The following is a 20,190-nucleotide window of genomic DNA, read 5'->3' as shown; positions in this document are numbered from 1 at the left end:
ATTATCTATAGTGGAAATTGAGGCCTGGAGAGGTTAAATGGCATGCCAGTGTCAGTTGCTATTTTTCAGAACAAAAATTAGAATCCAGATTTGAAACCTGGTGCAGTGTTCTCTCCTATACTATACTGGGCTTTAGTAGGCCAAAGCTCTAAAGCAAGATATTGAGGGCTAATTGAAATATGTTTATTCTCTTACATTCTTTTTCAGCATAGATGGAATCTGAAAAGCACTCAGATATTTAGTGTGTGCATCCTTCAGCCCTAAATACAGCATTAGCATCAAATCAAGGGTACATTTGTAATAAGCCTCAGCAAACCTTACCTGAAGAACCTTTTAACAAAGTGCAGATTTCCAGGTCCTATCACTGGAGATAATTTGGTATATTTGTGATGAGGCATTAGAGGGTGTTTTCACAAGATTCTCAGGATTCCAGTTCCTTTTCTGAAGCCTTTGAAGGTACAACCATATTTAGGCACCACTACCATAAAATACCAAAAAAAAAAAAAATGTAATTCCTAGAAGCTGTGAAGAATAGTAGTGTAGCTAAGCATGGTGTGTGGACAGTGGGACATCTGCCACCTTCATTACGTCTCTGCACTCCCAAAAGCAAATTACATTGGCTTTAACTTCAATATGCCCTGTTCCACCCTCCAGAAACTTTTGTGTTCTTTGTACAGAATTTAGGAACTTCTGAGGGCCACAAATACACGCATTAAAAAGGTAGAATTTTTGAAGATAAGATTCTTCTAAAAAAAGCTTCCCAATGCTTGAGTAGAAACTGATCTGATCAGGTAGAGGTATCAAGGGAGGGGAGACTAGGTGACCACTAAACTCCTTCAGACTCTTAAAATCAGGATTCTTTTCTCAAAGGGGAAGAATGTCAGTGCAGAGATCCCTTCATCTTTAGCTAAAGAATTGAACTGTGCTGCTCAAAATAAAGATCAGTTGGAGGTAGGATGTCCAAGACTGAAGGTAAAGGACTAGTGCAAACTGAAAGTGATGGGGAAACCGACCTACTTATGGAAGCTATGTAGTGTTCTTCACAGGCTGCTGTTGGCTGAAATTCCTATCCTCAAATTACTCTAGACTGAAGCTGCTTCCTTTCAGTGAAGAGCCTCTCCTCCCAGGATTCTGGAAAGCACACCTGACTCCAAACCAAGGACTTGGTTGCCCTGTGTCGAGTGCTGCTGCTGCTGCTTTTACCAGTATCTCTTACCCTTCCTCTTAGAAGAAGTAGAGCTGCTGCCCCCCATGATTCTATCACTCCAAACATATCCCCAGGTTCAGGACCACCATGGCCAGGTCCTCCACTTGATTCTCATATTCATTGCCTTATTTTCCTCATTCTCCACCCGTAGTAAAAGCCAAAGACACACATAAAAATAAGATTTTCCTCTTTACTCTCATCCTTACACGTCCATAGACTTCTTCATGTGGAGAGGCTGAGCCTTTCAAATACAAAGTGTGTTCTCTGTTGAAGATGTTATAATGATGGGAGAGGGCAGTTGCAGCAGCTTCTAACCAAGTGTCTACAACACATGTACTACTGTTTCCTACCTGTCACCTCTGCAAAAAATGCAGCTCTGAGCCCAGTTCTGTGAGCATGGTGTCAGAGCCCTCCAAAGTCCTGAGAAATCGATACCAGGGATCCAAATGTCAGACACCAATTTGAAGCAATACCTGGATACCAAGACTCAGAGTGAGGTTATGGATTTGGGGGGCTGATAGCTTTGCTGATCCTGCCACACTGGCAGGGGCTGAAGTCCAGAAATGGTGTGTAGCTGTAGTCATTCTTGTTCACCACAGCTCTTATTTCACAGTTTTTTCCCTTGGCTTCTTCTGTTTCTTCTGTTCCTCATATTCAAGTATTTTCTGTTGGAAATAGCCTGTGGGTTCAGATACAGGTGTTAGAGGCATCTGATCTGATCAGGCAGACTATAATGAGCTCAGGAATAAGGATCAGAAATATCCTGTCTGCTCCCCATACTCCCATCTCTGCTGGGATGTCTCTGGCCTCACAGGCTTCTGGAGATCCAAACATTCCGTTCTGTCCAAAAAGGAGCCCATAAACAGAGGATAGATACTTAGCAGGAATTAGCTCTAGACTGAAACAAAGGAAAGGGCTCAGTCCTGTTGGCTAATGAGTAAACCAGCTTCCACAAAATGGCAGCCCATTAGACATTTTCGTAGGTTTCGGGTTATGTCATTTCAACTCCACTAATAAAAGTCTGCCTACACCTATTTTGTGGGTTTCTAAAGAGAAGTATTCTTTCTTTCCCCTCCTTTTTATTCTAGAGGTAACCTTCTATGGGCTTAGACTGATGGGGACTGTTACTACCTGCAGGAGGATTCTTGCTTTTCTCAGCTTCCTGGATGAAAAGTGAGAAGAGCTGTGTCTTCACAAACTTCTTCACAAATCGGCGGTTGGTCTTGGAGGTCAGAGCCTTACAGAAGGATCGTTCTTGGAAGTGGCCTTGCCCATTTGCCTCCCGCTTGATATAGGAAGCATAATGACCCACAGTCTTGACAAAGAACTGTACAAAAGGGCCTGAAACATGCTCGTTGATTTGTTCTGCAGCTGCAGGAGATATAAAGGCCATCTCAGAGGGTAGCAGAAGGATGAAATTACCCAAACTCACCTCCAAGAATGGCTTTCATGCAGGCTGAAAGCTCCTGTGGAAAGCCATGGGGTAGGGTTCATAATAACTGAAATGGCGATCTGGGTATGGGTTCTCTGCCATTACTTAGGAAGAATGCAATCCCAAATTCAGACTTGCCCTAGGTTCTAGGCCTCTAGGGCTGGTTCTAGGACTTCTGAGTGAGTTCATTTTAGTTCTGGAAGGGAATGACTGAGAATCACGCCCTTGCACTCCCTGGAGAGACCCAAAATAAGAGTAAGGACTTACTCTTTAACTCATTGATCCCCTGACCGAGAGAGTCTAAGATGCCATCCTGAAGCTTCGGTGGCAGGATGTCTTTTTCATCACCAACCTAGAAGAGGACGGAGCTCCAAGGTCAAGCAGGAAGGAAGTGTGGAGTGAAGCGGGTTGGCAGAAAAGCATAAGGAGGGCGTGAATTCTACACCCCTACTCCACCCACAAATAATCAGCCACATGAGACAGAAACAACACAAGCTGTTTCTTGGCCTTTAGTTTGACTCTAGACATTAGCAAGGAATCCTCTCCACCCCGGTGGTACTTGGTTTTTATCCCTTGCTTAAAAGGCACTATCACTGATTGTCTTATAGTGAAGTCATCTGTGTTTATATGTCCATGGGCTCCTTGAGAGAGATGCGGTCTTTTTAGCACAGATTCTCGCTCAACAAAGAACTTAATGTTTGTTTAAATAAGTGGAAACTAGAGTGGTAGACCTGCAGGGGATCTGAACCCAGACACTTACCGACATTAAGAAGGTTCCTTCACAAAGATTGACCAGCAAGACCTGAAATAAACATAGACTGGCTTTCTCTGGTCCCCTTTCTTCATAGACCTCTAGAGGATTTACCGTCTTGATTTCTGCCTGTGGCTGTATCTTTCAGCCCAGGTAGCAACAAAATCAATATCTTCAGTTCTCATTTCCTGTCTAGCATTCTCCTTTCTCACCATTCCCCTCTGGAAATCTCAGTGGGTGTTTGTAGGAAGGGAGTAGGAGAAAGAGCTAAGGTAGAAGGGAAATACAAGATGGAGAAATCACAGCCAGTCACTCCCTTAATAAAACATTGCAGAAATTGTTTCTACCTGGAGCATTTAGTAGATTGCTCACATAAGTGCTTTACACATTTGATCTCAAGCAACAGTCTTGTGAGGCAGATACCATCTCCATTTTGAAGATGAGGAAACAGACCCAAAGAAGCTGCCCGAGGTCATACTATACTGCTAATAAGAGAACCAATTTTTTTCCAAGCCTAGACTGATATTCTTGAGATGACATTCCTCTCTCTCTGATTCCCCTTCAACTCCCTGCTCTCTAGAACAGAGACCAACATCTTTTTATTTTTTTTTCATGCTTGCAACAACTTATGTACAATTTTCTATTAGAAAAACTCCCACCAGGCATAGTGGCTCACTCCTGTAATCCCAGCACTTTGGGAGGCCGAGGCGGGTGGATCACGAGGTCAGGAGATCAAGACCATCCTGGCTAACACGGTGAAACCCCATCTCTACTAAAAATACAAAAAATTAGCTGGGCGTAATGGTGGGCGCCTGTAGTCCCAGCTACTCTGGCGGCTGAGGCAGGAGAATGGCATGAACCCGGGAGGCAGAACTTGCAGTGAGCAGAGATTGCACCACTGCACTCCTGACCTAGGTGACAGAGCGAGACTCCATCTCAAAAAAAAAAGAAAAAGAAAAACTCCCTCACAGCTTTGGGCCTTCCAGCAGGAAACAGCAAAGGAAAGAAATGAGCCCAGGGTCAACAGGAAGAGGAAAGGAAGTGAGGAGACCATGTGTCTACAGTCCTCAGGTAAGATAAGCACAGGGCTGGAACTGCCCAGGGAGCCTTCAGTCTAGACCAGAGATTACAAATAGGCACCCTGCTGGCTGATTCCAACCAGCAGATCTGTTTCTTTGATCCTTACAGTATTTTTAAATAATTGATTTGGTTTCCAATATTTGGACTATCTCACATAAAATTTGGATTTGGGGCTTTTCCTGAAAAGTCAGGAGATCTAACACTGGGTCCACATTTCTAAAGGACAACACTCAGATGGAACTGAGCAGCAGTTGCCTGCTTTAGGCAGGGAATGTTCCCACCAGTTTACTGTAATTTCCCAAATCATGTGTTGGTCATTTAAATGCCTGCTAGGCCTCTCTTCCATTTGTGACCCTTGGTCTTGACAATAGAGAGAATGATCCCTCCATTGTCCCTTCTTCCAAATACAAGGAAAGAGAGTGGAAAGTATGCCAAAAAATAGAGCATGCACTGTAATTATCTGTTGTCAGGGGAGAAAAGTTGAACTAGTCCAGGCCTGAAACCACTTGTATACATAGGCTCAGATGCCTTCATGGAGGGAAGACGGTTCCTTTGAGGGATTGGGAGGAAAGTGTGTGTATAAATAATTTGTTTTTCAAGATTGTTCCCAGAACTCTTTCCAGTATTTGGGCATATTATTGTCTGTGGAGTAATCCCTTACCAAAAGCCAGAGTCTGACTGGCCATCAGGAGAGGAGCCACGGCTTCCAGGGAGCTGGAGCTGCAGAGTCAGGAAGTTTCATAACTTCTGGGGTTGGGACATTTAAATGTTTATTGCTAAACATGGGGCTAATACTCTGTCCCAGTTAGTCACAAAGCTAAGGCTGGTTCAAAGGGCATGTGTACTCAGCAGTCCTAAGGAAGGATGAGGGGCCAGTGGAGCAAAGAAAGGAAACACAGCCTTCTTCTTTACTTCCCAGCAATAGTTTCTATAGGAGGGGATTTGGTTTTGTCTGTGCTAGGTTCCACTGTTGTCTGTGTGGCCTTGGATAAGTCTCTGGAGCTCAGTAATCTCTTGGAATGAGTCAATGGTTATGGCCAGGGCAGATATTCCCAAGTCCCTCTTCTGGCTTATGATATAACAACATGCTATCTTTTGAAAGTCCCTACTGACCACTCTAAAGCACATGCTTTGAGTTATTTTTCCAACAGTGGGGATAGATTTATGCTTTTAATGCCCATTTTCACAACTGAGTCCTCTGGTTTGTCTGGGGCACTGCCAAGATGTAAGAAGCTAACAAAATGAAAAAGGATTCAGACCTGTATCCTCATTAACCCATTTAGCTCTGAGCTACTCAGAAAGATGACTTGCTGCATTCTTAAGACTCACAGTTTGCCAGAGGGCCACGTTAGCTCACTTCCAAGGAATTCAAATACATTCCAATGGAGTGTGTGTTGTATAGACCAGCTGTGTCATCCATTTGGATGAGATGGGACACCCCGAAGACTGTTCATCAGGGTCAGCTGGCATGGAACAGTCTGATCACCCTTGAATAAGCTATCCGCTGTGCCTTATGCCTAAAGGGAAATCCTTCAGAAGGGAGCCTGCGTTTATTGAGCATCAACTGTGTGTTGGGTGCCAGGTTAGGAGCTCTATGCAGGTGGTTTCCCCCAGAATCCTTAGGAAGTGACCACTGTTATCCCCATTTTAGAGGTGAGAAAGCTCAGGCTTAAAGAGGTAAGGTAACTTGCCCCTAATCACACAGCTGTAAGCAGCAGAGCTGGGATCTGAATCCCAGTCTACCTGGCTCCAAATCATGCACTCTTCTTGCCACATCATACCTCTTCCATAGGGCTGTCCATGACCTCCTGCTGGAAGCGCATTTGTACTCCAACCATGAAGGGGGTGGGGCAGCAGACGGTGGCCAGAAGGCTCTCAGGGACAACAGGGATGTAGGTGTGCGCCCAGCTGAAGGGGTAGAGCAGCGCGGCAGCAGCATGGATGCACTGAGATAGGGTGCTGGGACAGAGCACAGAGGATGAGAGTCAGGAGGCCCCTGCACCTCCATGCTACACACCTGTCATCGCCCACCACCAACAGCAGCTACAGCAGTGCTGCCCGTGCCCATGGCAGAAAGGCAAGTCTGGGGGCCATGCTGGTCACAGAGCTTGAATGTACATTGCTGGGAGGGACGGAGAGAAACTAGAGAGGCCGAGGCTTCACTATCAAGAGGGGGACCTCGATTTGACCCTTCTTTTCCCAGTTAGTCTTCTCAACTTACTACTGGCCAAAAATAAAAGTGACTCCGAAGAGAAGAGAGAAGAAGAGTTGCTTTCATTCAAGGAGATAATTGATGGAGCCCCTATCCTGTGCTCACAGCTGTGAGCCTACCTCACAGATGTGGATACCAGGAAGAGCAAGACACTGACCCTGCTTTTAAGGAATTCGCAGTGTAGTTAAGAAACAAACAACTAAGTAAGCACTGGAGGCTCAGCCGAGAGGCAAAGCCTTTTTACCTTCCTATGTCTATCCAACCTCACCCCCAGCCTTTGCCCCCACACAGCCCCCTCTGGGCACTCAAGGGTGTTAAAGATTACCAGGTTGCTGCTTGAGTAGCTTGGGAAATTCCCAGGTTCTAAGAACCTCTGCCCAGCAATTCCTACACGGAAAGTCCCACAAAGGTGGCTCCTCAAGACTTTCCAGTGAAGCATTTCTCGTCACTCCTGCCCAAGTCACAACTTGGACCCTACTCCTCTCGCCACCACACACACAAAGTCCCACTCTCTGTCTTCTCATTTCTCCCCTGGCTTTCATGGCTCTTTCCTCCAGCCAAATTGTCTCAAAGTCAAGGCCAATAAAAGCACAGATGCGGGAATCCTTGTTTCAATTCTAGGTTTCAAGCTAGCACTTCCTGAATTAGCAAAATTGCGTCTCTGAGAGGCTAGCTGACTGGAAGTCCCCTCCCTGGATAAGCTTCAGGGAGCTGAAAAACTCAGTGTGGGAAGGAAGTGGGGAGTGGTAGGATTTCCCTGAAGAAAGTAAACGTCTGAGAGGTAAATCCTGCCAACCTCCACTTTCCAAACACTGATCTGAGGAGGAAAGGCAGAATCCCAGCTCTAGCCACACAGGAACTTCTGGCTTCCATTCAGGGCTGGGAGTGAAAGAGCTGTTTCCAAAGCAAAATATGATGTCACTCCCTTCAAGGATTACCTACAACTAGTTCCTTTTTGGTTATCACCCATTTTTACAGAATCTTCAACACAGAGACCCCACTGGTTGCCCAAGTTTCCTTTCCTCTGAAACCCATGACATTCACCTGACCCTTTGACTTCTATTGAGTCCTCAACATCCTTTTCTTCCCTAAAAGATAAAAGCAGGGTTGTCAACCTAAAATCATTGGTTCTCTGCCTCCCCAGATATGAATAGAAGGTCCACCCCACCCCTACTGTTTTATGACTTTTTTCATTCTCCATTCTATTACGTCTCCCCATGTCCTTCTCAGATCTGAAGCCCCTAAGAGGTAGAGACTATGGCACAATAGTACCCTGCTTCCACTACACACAGGGATATACTCAACTGTGAGCTTAAGAATAACAGCTAGCATTCAGCAATATGTGCTTGGCAGGGTGTTAGGTACCTAATGTGCATTATTTCATTTAATCCTCACCACAACCTTATGAGGTAATCACAATCATTATTTCCATTTTCAAGAAGTTAACTAACTTAAGGGGAACCTCATAGCTAAAAGTAGAAGAACTGGATTTGGACCTCCTAAGTCTGCTGAATCCCTGTGCTTTCAACCACTATATAATTCTGCATCCCCTTCAGGTGAAGGGAAGTTTGTATTTCCCAATGCTTGGCATCTGGCAAACAGTTGACACAGAATAAATGTTTGTTGAATGAGTATCTACCTCCTGCCCTGTTCTCCACCCTCCCTCAGCCTTGCAAGGGCAGAATCATGTCTACATCCACCCTAACTGGTCCCACCTGAGCTGTCCCAGGAATACTTCCTGTCCTTCCCTTAGCTAAGTCAGGAGCATTCCTCAGGCCCAGGCAGCAGTCCTGTGTGGAGGAAGAGGCAGTTTGAGTGGTTCAAAACAGCTGTTTCTCTTGGTTTAAAGAACAAGGAGCTAGAAACAGGAGGGTGGGCACATGGGCCCTACAGCCCATTTTCCTTGGATAACCTCCAGTCTGTTCCCTTGAACTCAGGGATGCTGGGCAGTTCAGGTGAGCAGTTCAGGGGCTGGGCCCACCTGAGACCTTCCGCCAGGAAGATGATTTTTCTCTCCAGCACAGCAGAGGCAAAGATCTGAAGTATCTGTTCAAAACTGAGACAGTGCAATAGAGAACTAAAATCCACATGTTCTAGGTGGGAGTCCAGGGGCCGTGTCAGTGAAATGAACTGTGGGGAAACCAGAGAGAGAGAAGGTGTCACTACACTGCAAGATCGTGCAGACCCCAGAGTGCTGGGCCTCTACCAGCCTCTATTCCTTCCCCAAGGAGTGAATTTGACCCTGTCTCTCTTTCCCCTGCTAATTGGCTGGAGGACAGCAGTGATGTGATCTCGAGTATGGCCCATAATGTCCCGCACCCTCCCTCACTCGCCTCCCTGAGCACACACCCCTCTCTCACTGCGCTTCAGCACATGGGCTTCTGTTCCTTGAGCAATTCTATCTTTTCTGCCTGCAGCCTTCACTGTGGGGGCCCTCCTCCTGCACTGCTCTGCTCCCTTCATTCTTACCTTCTTTCAGGTTACAGAGGCCCCCCTCTTGGTCGTGTGATACTTTCCCATCTTCTTCTTATGTAGCACCATGTGTTTTTTTTTTCCTTTCATCCCAGTTACATAATTTCTAATTCAACATGCACTGGTGTGTTTATTTAACATCTGTCTTCCCCAGTGGACTTATAGCTCCAAAAGGTCAGGGACCACATTCATTTTGGTCACTACTGTATTCCCAGAAAATGGTATAGTTTGGCACACAGCAAGCATTCAGTACTAATTTTTCTAGAAAGTGAAAGTTTCTAGCCTCTCCCCTTATTTTCCTGTGGGGAAGCCAAGTTTAAACGGGCACAGAGACTATTCAGAGTTCCAGGGGTCAGGACTGGAATTCTTAGAACAGTGTTCTACCTGCTGCCTCAGAGTGCTTGGTGCCTTAAAACAACAGCATTCCCCCATGCATGGGTGGAGACTCGGGGGTGGGGATGGATGATAAGAAATGGACAGATGGAGGCTGTAAGGTAGAGACAGGACAAACAAAGGAGAGTGGAGTGGGGGTGGGGGCAACTGGCAGTCTGGGGGCTGAGGGAAAAGCCCTTTATAGCACCAGAAGCCTCAACTTACATGGTTTGTTTATTATAAATAAAAGTCTTGGTGGCTTGAGCAGTAACTAGGTGCTTGTGGGTATCGAGTTAGAAGGATCAGAAAATTTGGGCTTGATTTCAACTTTGTTCATTCTAACCAAGTCCTAGTCCCCATCTGGCTCAGTTTCTCTGTACTTTAACCTGGTTAATGGAAGAACAGTGGTAAGAGGTGCCACAGATGCCTACCCTCTCCAGCTAGGGACGGTCTCACCCATTTTGCTAACCCACCTCAGTGCCTGAGTCGGGGATGAAGCTCTTGAGAGTGACAGTCTTCCCAGGAGCAGGGAAGGCTGCCTCTCGGAGGCCCTGCATGAACGGGTAGATGACAGCCATGGAGATCTGATGTCTCTTCTCCACTTCATCCAGGATCTGCAGAGAAAAGAACCACGGGAGGCACAGCTCAAAGGGACACTATCGGGCAGGTGGCAGAGACTCTACATGCCCCTGAGCATCATAATGTTCCCATACTGGTTCAGCTGGTCCTCATGTATCTTCTAGGGCCCTCCACGAACTGGTCTCTCCCTCCCTGGCAGAGGCTGGGCTCATGCTAAATAATCTGCAGTTTATTTCCCATGTAAGACCTGCTTTTTTCCAGCTTCCTTTTTATTATCTCTCTACCAGTCCACATTCTTCCCCTCTCCTAACACCAACATAAAAGCACCTCCCTGGGAAGTCATCCCGGAGTAAACTCACCACCCATGATGGTACCATGTCCACTCATGCTGGTTGCAGCAGGAGGCTAGAAGCCTAAGCCTCTTGGTACCACTCTGTGTCCTCCAACTCCCACTATAGATTCCCGGGGTCAGAGACTGCCTCCATCCCTAGGAACACTGCACCAAGGAATTCTTTACCCAAGCAAAGACTGACAGAGTTTCCTCCCTTCCTCCTCCAAAGGTCCTGCTGGGGTCAGAGCATAATGAAGTCCTTTCTGGTCACCAATGGATGGCATGGCCCCCATGGATTCTGCTCAAATCCTGACTCAGATGCACTGGCACTCAAATTAGCTCCAGCAGAAGTCCTGGGGACCTCAACTGTTGTTCTACCCTTGAAGGAGTCAGAATGGGTCTTATAACTCCTTCATATTTGTTTAGTGCTCTGCCTTTTATAACGAGTCTTCCCATATATCACCTCATTTATACCTCACACCACCCAGTGAGATAGGAAGGTGAGATTATTATATCCATTTGACAGATGAGGAAATTGAAACTCGGGGCAGAAGTGTCTTCCCCTTGTCCTACTTCAACTACTTTCTTACCTGGCTAGAGCGGGAACAGTAGCTGTCTCTGCAAGGAGTCCAGTCCCCTAGATTCAATTTCCACTTTTCCCTTAAGTCAAGTGCATGCCCCTTTGCCTCAGTTTTCCCAAGTGTACTTTAAAGCTGATTCTGGCTATGGGAGAAGAGCTCCACTAAGGACTTAGGTTGCACAGGCAGGGTTGGCAGCCAGAGAGAGCCTGGAAGATGGGCAGGACAAACAGGCCCTGAGGAATCCTGTTCCATCCCTACCTTGGAGAACAAGCCGAAGCAGCCGATGCAGCTGATGATGCAGTACACTTTGGGAAGGCGAGGGCCAGGGCCAGCAGGCTGGGGAGGGACAGAAAGGCTTCTTCAGTGCTGCAGCCTCCCCAAGGGTTTCTCCCAACTGGTATGAAGGAGCACAAGGCTGAGGGCTGGGGAGGGGGAATTTATGGGGAATGGTGGGTGCAGCAGGGAGGTCAGAGTGGCCACCCCCTGGTGAGAAATCCCAAAAGAAGAAATCCTTGAGGGTACTGAGTGAGTTGGTGGGCAAGTGCTGCTGCCTTCAGTGCCAACACAATCTGGGGTCAGCAAAGAGGGGAAGCAAGTGTGCCTTAGAGATGAAGAAATGGCTAAGGAGGAAAGCACTGTAAAGGTGACTTGGGGAATCCTCCTGAGACTTGAGATTTGAAACTAATTGTCCAAATCCCAGCCTCTGCTCTGGGAGGCTCCAGGGTCCAAGGTAAGCAGGCCTGGGTAGAGCAGCAGGGAGAGGAGTCAGTTGGAGCCTCTCACAAAGAGGAAAGTTATCAAAAGCCGGGGAGAGCACAGACCAGAGCCTGACCAGCAGGGGGAGAAGGGGCATCAGGTCCTCGTGCTTGTGGGGCTGCAGAGGGAGCACTAGCATGGCAGAAGGTCCTGGGCTGTGCTTTCTCTACAACTGGTGCTGCCAACAAGCCTGGACTTTTACAGCTAAGGCTTGAGCAAGCCCAGCCATGGAGCTGAGCAGACTGCAGAAAGGAAGGGGCAGTTCTGAGCTGCACAGACCAAGAGGCGCCTGCAGTATCCAATCTTTCTGCTCCCATCCACATTGGTCAGAACGAAGGAGAAGGTCTCCCTAAGAAAGAGCAGACAAGGCTTGATTTGCATTGCTCACTGGATTCTAAAACAGAAAAGTGGTCAGGATTAGAGGGTGGAGAGGAGGGCAAAGCGGAACTGCTGATTAATCATAGGAGTAAGGGCTCACTGGTGTCGAGCCCTAAACACACCATCTCATCTAATTGTCAAAACAACTCTTTGAGGCAGGTTCAGTTATTATCCCCACTTTAAAGATGAAGGAACTAAGGCCAGAGGGTGCTTCTTCTTCAAGGTCACTCAACTCATAAATAGTGAAGTCAAAGCTCAAGCAGTCGAATTCCAGGGCTCATGCTAGAAGGGTCTTTGCTACATCGCCTTCTTAGAGGCTCACTGCTTTCTGCTAAGTCCAGCTTGGGCCAGTAGCAGAATTAAAAGCAGTAACTATTGCTTCTAAGACAGGTGGGAGAATCTGGCTCTTTGGACAGAAGTGACTGATCAAACTGATAGCTAATATCCTTGGCCTTGAGGGACCCCAGGCCAGATGTTTTCAAATGAATCGATTACACTCCTGGGCTGAAAATCAACAAATGACAACAGTGAGGGAGGCTACAGGAGCCACAGAACTCACACATGTTCCTTCTCTCCAAATCCAGTACCCTTGCTCAAGCCTGAGCAATTACCTGGGATACTCGGTGAGTGATGCCCACTCATTCCCGTCTGGGAAGCAGAACAAGGGGATAGCTTTGAGTAGCCGCTCCTCCTCCTCCTGCTGACCCCGAAGCAGGTTCTCCCGCTACAAGGAAAAGGAAAAGACAAGTGGATGTGAAGCTGGGGGCAGAGGTAGGAGGAGAGGGCTTCAGAGCTGGTGGGTTTCCTTTGAGGCTCTAAAGCAGTCTAGGGATAAGCTTCTCCACTAGCATAGGGGTGAAGGGTGCCTTTGCCCATCACTCTGCACAGTTTGCATTCTGGATCTGGTTGGAACAACTCCAAAGCTGAAACAGCCCCTCCTCAGTCAACTCGACATAAGCTTGACTTCGACCTCAGTATTGAGGATCTACATAGAAAGGGGACAGGGCCATGTTGAATATAGAAAGGCCCTGAAATGACCCAGGCCTCTGAGAGGACAACATCAGAGAGGCACCACATCAGAGAAGAGAAGCGGCCAGCTCAGTTGGCACACCTCCTAATGAGAAGGGTTAATGAGGATTCCCACCCCTCTACCTGGTGCAGGATCAGACAAGAAAGAGTCTGATGCTTGGGCTCAGGCAGAGGGCTGTGCCTGCCTACCAGTTACATGACTGCCCCACTCTTTCCTTCCCACACATCCCAGAGAGGGGATTTATTCTAGGAGGTCTGGCAGAAGGTAAGCTTCTCTACAGAGAAGGGTGACTGAAAATGGGATTTGGAAGACCTATGAGGTCCCCTAAAAGGCAAAATATCTAGCCTAGTTTCCCTGCTAGGAAGCCTAGGTCAGTCCCTCACAAAGAAGTTAGACCTAGATCCTGTGGGTGATAACAGAGGACTGGGGCTGTGCTAAGAAGGAAATGGAGAGCAGCGAGCTCAGAGCTCAGGGCAGCTCCAGGCTCAAGCCCTGGTAGGGTGGGGAGAAGGAGGTAGAACCCCCACCCCTACCACCTTCCAAACACCCTAGTCCTCTGACTGGCCCTGCCCCTCCTTCAGTCCTTACCTTGGGAAATTGGTAGGTGATTATAGGCTCGTAATCATCCTGTGAACGCTTTTTTTTGAGAGAAACCACAAGAAGGTATTCAAAGAAGTGCTGCCCCCCAGCAAAGTTGGGCAAAGAGTGCTCCTGGGCCCTTTCTGGTTCCTTTAAAGCTTCCCCCGAATTGTCCTGGGGCGGTCCTGAAACCAAGACACCGGAGCCCATTTAGTATAATCTCATTGATCTATTCCTGGAGTGGAGTCTGTGAGAATCTGGGTGACCTCCACACCTCAAGGCCACCTTGCCAATGCTGAGATACCTGGATACTGGCCAGCACCACCAGTCACTCAGGATCAGGGCCAAATGGGCAGTTTCCACACCTGCCCTGGTAGACTTGAAACCATGGGGAACCAAGCAGAGGAAAGAAAACACTGACGCAGAAGCCACGGAAATGTGCTGGAGAGGCTGCATGGAGGCCAAGGCCCCAGGGTGCCACAGACACTGCCTAACCTGTAGGGTGCTTCTGGCAATCCTGGAACAATATGGCCTGAGAGTTTAGGTCATACTAAGTGAATAAGAACAGGCACAAAGGGCATGTGACTGTGACCACACTAGCCCCACAGAGGGCATGACCAGTTCTTAAAAACCAGCAGAGGAAGCCTCCTGGCCCAGTCACATGGGGAACCATGTGGAGGCCGAGATATAAAAGTAAGAGGAGGAAGGAGTATTTCAAAGAAGAAACAGTCCCGCCTAAGAGGGTCACCCTAAAAACAAGGAAGTGGGCAGTCCAGTCCTGACCTGCTCGACGTCGGAAGAGCCTGAACACCCGGCCTACCACTTGTCCTTCCATCTCTGGGCCTTCAGGACAGAGCACACTCCCCTCTCCCCTAACACAGACAGACTGGTGACAGAAAGCCTGAGAAAGGGGCTGCTTCAGCCTCCAGCCACAACTCCGTGAAGCCAAGCCACGCGCTGTCTTCCAGAGAGGGGAGAGAAGTTTCCATCCTGTGCACCCAGTAGTTGAGCAAGAAGGATGTGACGGGACCCAGGAAGGCAGCAGCAGCCAGCACCAACAGAGTCAGCATCCTGGCACTGCAGTGCAGATCTCAGCTCCTCCCAAAGGCCTCAGGGTGTGGCGAGAGAAAAGGTCAAGAGCAAACACCTCTGGCTGAAAGAAGCCAGAATGGTCTGGCTACTTCTGGGCTAAGGATTTTGAATCTGGGCTGCAGATTGTGCAGAGAGTTTATTTACAATCTTAGAACAGTGGACAACAGTGGATAGTGTCAGACTGTGGGCAGTGGAAACTGGCTGGTCTCAGGATAGGGATCCTATATCTCCATCACTTAGATTGCTGACCTTTCCCTTCTCAAGTTGGTCAATGGAAGTCAAAAACCCCAGCAGGGCCACCTGCTGAATTCTAGAACTTCCAGGACTTCCCAACCTAGAGCACATGCCCAAACACTCTCTGCAGCCGGGATGCCACTGTCCTCTCCTGATTGAGATAAATAGACTTGGCCTAATAATTATCCAAATAGATTAATTCTTACAACAAAAGAAAGAGTTCTGGAAGTCAATATCCGATAGCCTCCTTTCCTGATGGTGCAGTGAAGAGCAAAACCCATCTCTAAGCCCAGAGTTCGTGATATTTGGGAAATAGCGACAACGGTGAATTTCACCCGATGCAGAGTTCTGTCACTGGCACTTGTTCCAGGGTTCCAGCAGAGTCCCTCTTCTCAAATAGGAAGCACTAGCTCAGGAGACTGTCCCCAGCTCAAGATAGGGGACTGACTGCACCAGCAGCCTGAGGGTGATTGTGTGGCAGTGGAAAGCATCCGGGTGATCTCCACCCAACCCCCACGCCTGCTCAGCCTTCCTCTGGATCAGGCCAGGTCAGCCGTACTGCCCAAGCTACAGGCAGAGCTGCTAGCCCACTGCTGTGTCTGGAGACTAGGTAAGAGAGAAGGAATAGCAAAAAATCACCTTGGATTCTCACAGAAACCCCTGAATGAGTAAATGCAGAGAAAGCTTTTGCCAGGAAGCTGCCTCAAAGGGAAAGCAGGGGGCAAAAGGGGTTGGCGCCAGTGTTTGCCACTCCTACTAAGAATAAGCAGCCTTCTGGAAGAGAGTGGGGTGCTAGGATAGGGAAAACAGCTGCTTTGCCTCTAAGAGCTCTAGACCTGGCTTCTGTGGGACTAGTAAAAGCCAGGACTCGTGGATGGCCAAACTCATTTACAGTAAAGAAAGGTGTTCAAATGCTGTAATGGGTGAGAAGAGCAAACCAGAACACTTGGAGCTGGCACCACACCTTACTTGCAAGCTACACAGACTTGTTGCACAAGCCTTACCACCTGTCTAAGGAACAAGCATCTTCCTGATACAGATGGGGACACTGAGGCATAAAGTAATTCAAAGGCTATTAAAATTGGCAGGATTTGTTGGGAATGGGGATTAGGAAAGCTCCACATCCATGCTCCTGCCTTCTGGATGCATTTGACATCAAATATCCCACAGAGGTCTTCAAAGGACATTGAGAAACAGAATCTTGTCACTGACATTTCCAGATTCTAACGAAATTATGCCTTTCCCCAAATCCTTTGGGCTGCATTTTCAGATCATTTTCTTCTGCTTTATCAGGAAAGCCAAGAGAATAGCAAAATTAAGAAATCATTGACAAAAGAAAGTAATTAGACTTTTGGGATGAGGCCCAAGAAATGCAGCAAAAGACTGTTTTCTCCCCTCTTTCAAAAGGGGTTATCCACAGGAGAGAAAAGCATAAGAGAAAACTAACCTCCATCAAACTCATGTTTCATATAAGGTATCTCATTTAACCTCCAGTGCCCTAGAAAGGAATTATTTTCCTGAGTTTTAGTTGAGGAGGGAGTCACCTTTTCTAGGGAAGTCAGGAATCTGGTTACACTTGTTCCTCCACCAGAAAGCCTCTCCCACAGACACCTGACTGAAGTCCCAGATCTGTCCAGAATATAGGTGAGGGGACCTTCTGGAACCTTAATCTGGGAAGCTGGCCCATCCCTTCCAGCTCAGGTGCTCTCAAGCCAGGACCACCACCACATCACTCCTTGTCACCAGGATACACACACACACACACACACACACACCCTCCCTCCTAATACGCAACTGTCCTGGGGCCAAAAAGGCAAAGAGGAAGGGGGAGAATCCCCAGGCAGGTGGAGGATGGTATGGAAGATGAACAGGACACACGCTCCTGGCCAGAAAAGTGTTAGGCCTCAGTTCTTACAGTTCCTCAGTATCAGGAAGCTCCTTCAGGCACAATCAGGAAGTGCCTGGTGTTGGGGCAGGGGTGGGTGGGAACAACTGGAATGTCTCCTCTGGGCTGCAGGGGGCAGACCCCTTCCATTCACACAGATGTCCCAGGGTCTGGGAAGACCAGGACAGACCAGGCCAGTGCTCTCCAGAGAAGACAGAATGTTAGCCTCATCCTGCCTTCTGCTCCCACCACTGCATGGTCCCAGGCCTCTGCCCCAAACTGTGGTTTCTGACCTCTCCCTGATGGTGCAGCTGGAATGGCCAGATATTGGAGATCTGTGTCTAGAGAGGACACTGCAAAAGGAGAAGGGGCAGGGTGTGGCAGGAGGAATGGCAACAGGATGAAGAACAGAACACTCGTAGAGGTCACTGCAGTTCAAAGAAGGGCGCACTGACCTCACTCCCTAAGGTCTTCCCAACTCTGGGGCTTGGGCTAAGAGAGGGGCTCACTTGGCCTCTTTGGTGTGCCAATGTTGGAAAGGGCAGGCTGTCTGGGAATGGCCCCTGCTCACTTTCTAATCCACTCTTTGCTCCTCAGACGGTAGGACCTCTAGGCAAAGTATCTAAGGGTCATGGCTGCTCAGCCATAGGACTGGCTAGTGGTAAGCCACACAAATATTTGCCGAAGGAATGAATAAATGAATGAATTTCTAACTGCTCTCCTTCCAACCCCAGGGCTCTGCTAAGAAAGAAAAGAAGCTGCTGCTTTAAATTAGCAGTTGACTTCTAATTTAATCCCCATAATCCTGCACGGGGGAATTATGTCCATTTCACTGTTGCGGGGCTGAGGGAAAGGGCGACACGCTGGAAAGCAGCAGCTGTGCAGGTTCTACCGCCGCTCCGCTGGAGGCCACACTCTGAAGGGCACCTGGCCGCAGGTGGGTTGGGGTGGTAACGTCATCGAGGAGACCTGTGTTTGTGGCCGGTGGCTATCTGCGGGGCAGGGGCAGGGGCAGGGGCGCTGGCTCCGAGGAACTGGGCAAAGGCCACGGAGGAGTCCCAGGGCGGCGAGATGGGGTGGGGCGGCGGGCACGCCGGGAGCTGAGGCAGTGCCTCTGGGAGGGCACCACAACCGGGGCGCTTTCAGGCACACTGCGGTTGCACCACAAGCTTCCTGGATGGAAGGACACGTGGCCCCGGGGCCCCACAACGGTTTCCTGTGTCCCGCCGCCTCCCCCTCGCCCCCGCAGGCCTGGCCTCGCCGTCGTGTCCCGCCCCCGCCCCCACCTGACCCTCTTCCCCTCTCCCCGCGCTCCCTCCCGCTCACCTGCCCCCGCGCAGCCTCCTGAGTCCCCCTCCAACTGCTCCCGGATCTCGACGCCCCGTGCCGCCCTCCCCCGGGCCCCAGCCGCCGGCTCCCCGGTGCCCACGCCGTCCCCGCGCGCTCTCCCCGGCCGGCACTAACCCCCATGGCCGCGCTTCAGTCTCAGGCTGGCTCGAAGGCGGCGGCCGAGCCCATCCATGGCCCCTCGAGTGCCCGGCGCCCGCTCCCAACTCCGCGCTGGCCCCGCCCCCCTATCCTTGACCTCCTCGGGTCCGACACTTTCACTTTCACGCGGGGGGAGGCCTAGGGGACAGGTTCGGGGCGGCGCGGCGCACCTTCCGGGCTCCGGCCCAACCCCCGGCCTCACCTGGGCGGGCCCGCTCTGCCCTCGCCCTGGGCAGGGCGGCGTGGGGTGGCAGAGGGCGCTCGACGCGCGTCCGGGACTGGGCGGCGCCACCTCGTTCCCACCCTCCGTGGGGCTCCCAGGGAGGCTTGACTTAGCGAACCCCCTACAGTCCGCAAAAGCGCGTGTCCTGGCTGAAATCACCGCCTTCCAGGTGGCTCCAAACGAATCCCGAAAGAGACAGTTTTCAGTCCTCACACCTCTCAATCCCTCCACCTCTCCCTTTGCCACTGCTTTAGCCCCTCGACCATCTCCAGGTCTCTTGCCCTACTTGTCCTCTCACTCTTGCGGTTCCTCAGGAGGAACTGGAGATGCGGATTAGGGAGCTGACCCTGCCTTCCATTCAAACTTGGCCTTGAACAGACCAGCAAAATGCGGGTAACCCCTCCCCTTACACGGAAATGTGAAAGTTCAGGAATATAGAAAACTTTTTGTAGGTTGTTACATAATACAAATTCAAGGAACGATTATTGTCATAATTGTTGCAGCAGTCCCCTCTCCCCTTCTAATCCTGAGTTTCAATGCAGCCTTTCCACTCCTCCCTTTTCACATCTTCATTAACTTGCAAATATGTCCAGGCTTTAAACTTCAGGTATCAACCATGACATTGTGGGTCTGCTAAGCCCACTTCCTGCTGGAAGATTTGCCCTAGTTCCCCGCTTCCTCTCAGAACATTTTCTGTAGGGCTGGGAAGTGCAGAGTCCATCTGGGGTTGCCTTGTTTACAAGGTTTTAGGGTCCGTTTCAGGAGGGGTAGGCAGAGGGAAGAAGGTACTCTGGCAGAAATACATCTGGGATCTGTGGGCCTGACTCCCAGACCTGCAGCCCTCTTTCCTCTCCTCAGGCATGGCCTCCAGGTGACTCTCCAGTCACCACTGGTGAGCCAGAATTGGTTATCCAGCCCTAGTATTAACTGTCTAGTCTTAGCCCAGAGGTTCTAAAAGTTGACTTTACTCTGGCCGTATGCAATTTTGCACTTAATTACAGTCTGTTGCTGTTCCCTATTCTTTGTGTATTCCCTTCCCTTCCTCAAGTACCTTTTGTGGCCTGAATCCATGTCTTACGCATCTCTGTGTAAGAACAGTCGTTGCTCATGATAAACTTGTCCAATTGATTGAATATTATTGTGCCTTAACTTCCCCAGTCTATTTTGTGGTGTTCCCAACCAAACTAACTCCCTTTCTTTAAAAACAGATGAAGAAAACTGTGTACATGTGCACCAAAAAGATAAGTACAAGAATGTTCAAGGGGGTCTTATTGAAACAGGCTCACACTGGAAATAACCTCAAATGTCTATTCATAGTAAAGTGAGTGAATCACAGTATATTCACGTAATGAGGTACTACATAGCAGTAAAAATAAACAACAGCTGCATGCAATAACATGGCTACATTGCACAAACATCATGTTGAGAAAAGGAAGCCAGACACAGAAGAGTACATTATGTAAGGGTCCATTTATATAAAGTTTAAAACAGGTGAAATTAATCTACGG

General features: G+C 49.0%; 1 protein-coding gene across 3 annotated transcripts; it reads right to left on the bottom strand.

Annotated features, from left to right (window-relative positions):
- Positions 1-1,377: 1,377 nt before the first annotated feature.
- On the bottom strand, positions 1,378-18,719 carry LOC105479222 (DENN domain containing 2D). 3 transcript variants are annotated; one of them, XM_011737138.2, is made up of 12 exons: positions 18,436-18,719; positions 13,770-13,945; positions 12,763-12,875; positions 12,053-12,122; positions 11,276-11,353; positions 10,000-10,140; positions 8,664-8,812; positions 6,252-6,429; positions 3,400-3,441; positions 2,907-2,991; positions 2,339-2,578; positions 1,378-1,886 (listed from the first exon to the last, which is right to left on the bottom strand). In XM_011737138.2, the coding sequence occupies exons 1-12, from the start codon at positions 18,491-18,493 to the stop codon at positions 1,810-1,812; spliced, it is 1,407 nt and encodes a 468-aa protein (XP_011735440.1). In that variant the 5' UTR covers positions 18,494-18,719; the 3' UTR covers positions 1,378-1,809. The 3 variants fall into 3 exon arrangements, with proteins under 3 accessions (XP_011735440.1, XP_011735441.1, XP_011735442.1); XM_011737139.3 differs by lacking the exon at positions 18,436-18,719 and adding an exon at positions 14,544-15,726; XM_011737140.3 differs by lacking the exon at positions 13,770-13,945 and having other exon boundaries at positions 18,436-18,456.
- Positions 18,720-20,190: the final 1,471 nt, after the last annotated feature.

Source organism: Macaca nemestrina, chromosome 1 (genome assembly GCF_043159975.1).
Source record: "Macaca nemestrina isolate mMacNem1 chromosome 1, mMacNem.hap1, whole genome shotgun sequence".
In the NCBI taxonomy this organism is placed as follows: Eukaryota; Metazoa; Chordata; class Mammalia; order Primates; family Cercopithecidae; genus Macaca; species Macaca nemestrina.
Note: the sequence above shows the minus strand (reverse complement) of the source record. Positions and strands in the feature narration are given on the sequence as shown.

Excerpts from the sequence above, each read along its gene's own strand:
- LOC105479222 (XM_011737138.2), bottom strand. The coding sequence starts at position 18,493 with ATGGATGGGCTCGGCCGCCGCCTTCGAGCCAGCCTGAGACTGAAGCGC. Across the intron at positions 10,141-11,275 it reads GCTTCGGCTTGTTCTCCAAG|ATCCTGGATGAAGTGGAGAA; the intron begins GTAGGGATGGAA and ends TTTTCTCTGCAG. Across the intron at positions 3,442-6,251 it reads TGGACAGCCCTATGGAAGAG|GTCTTGCTGGTCAATCTTTG; the intron begins GTATGATGTGGC and ends TGTTTATTTCAG.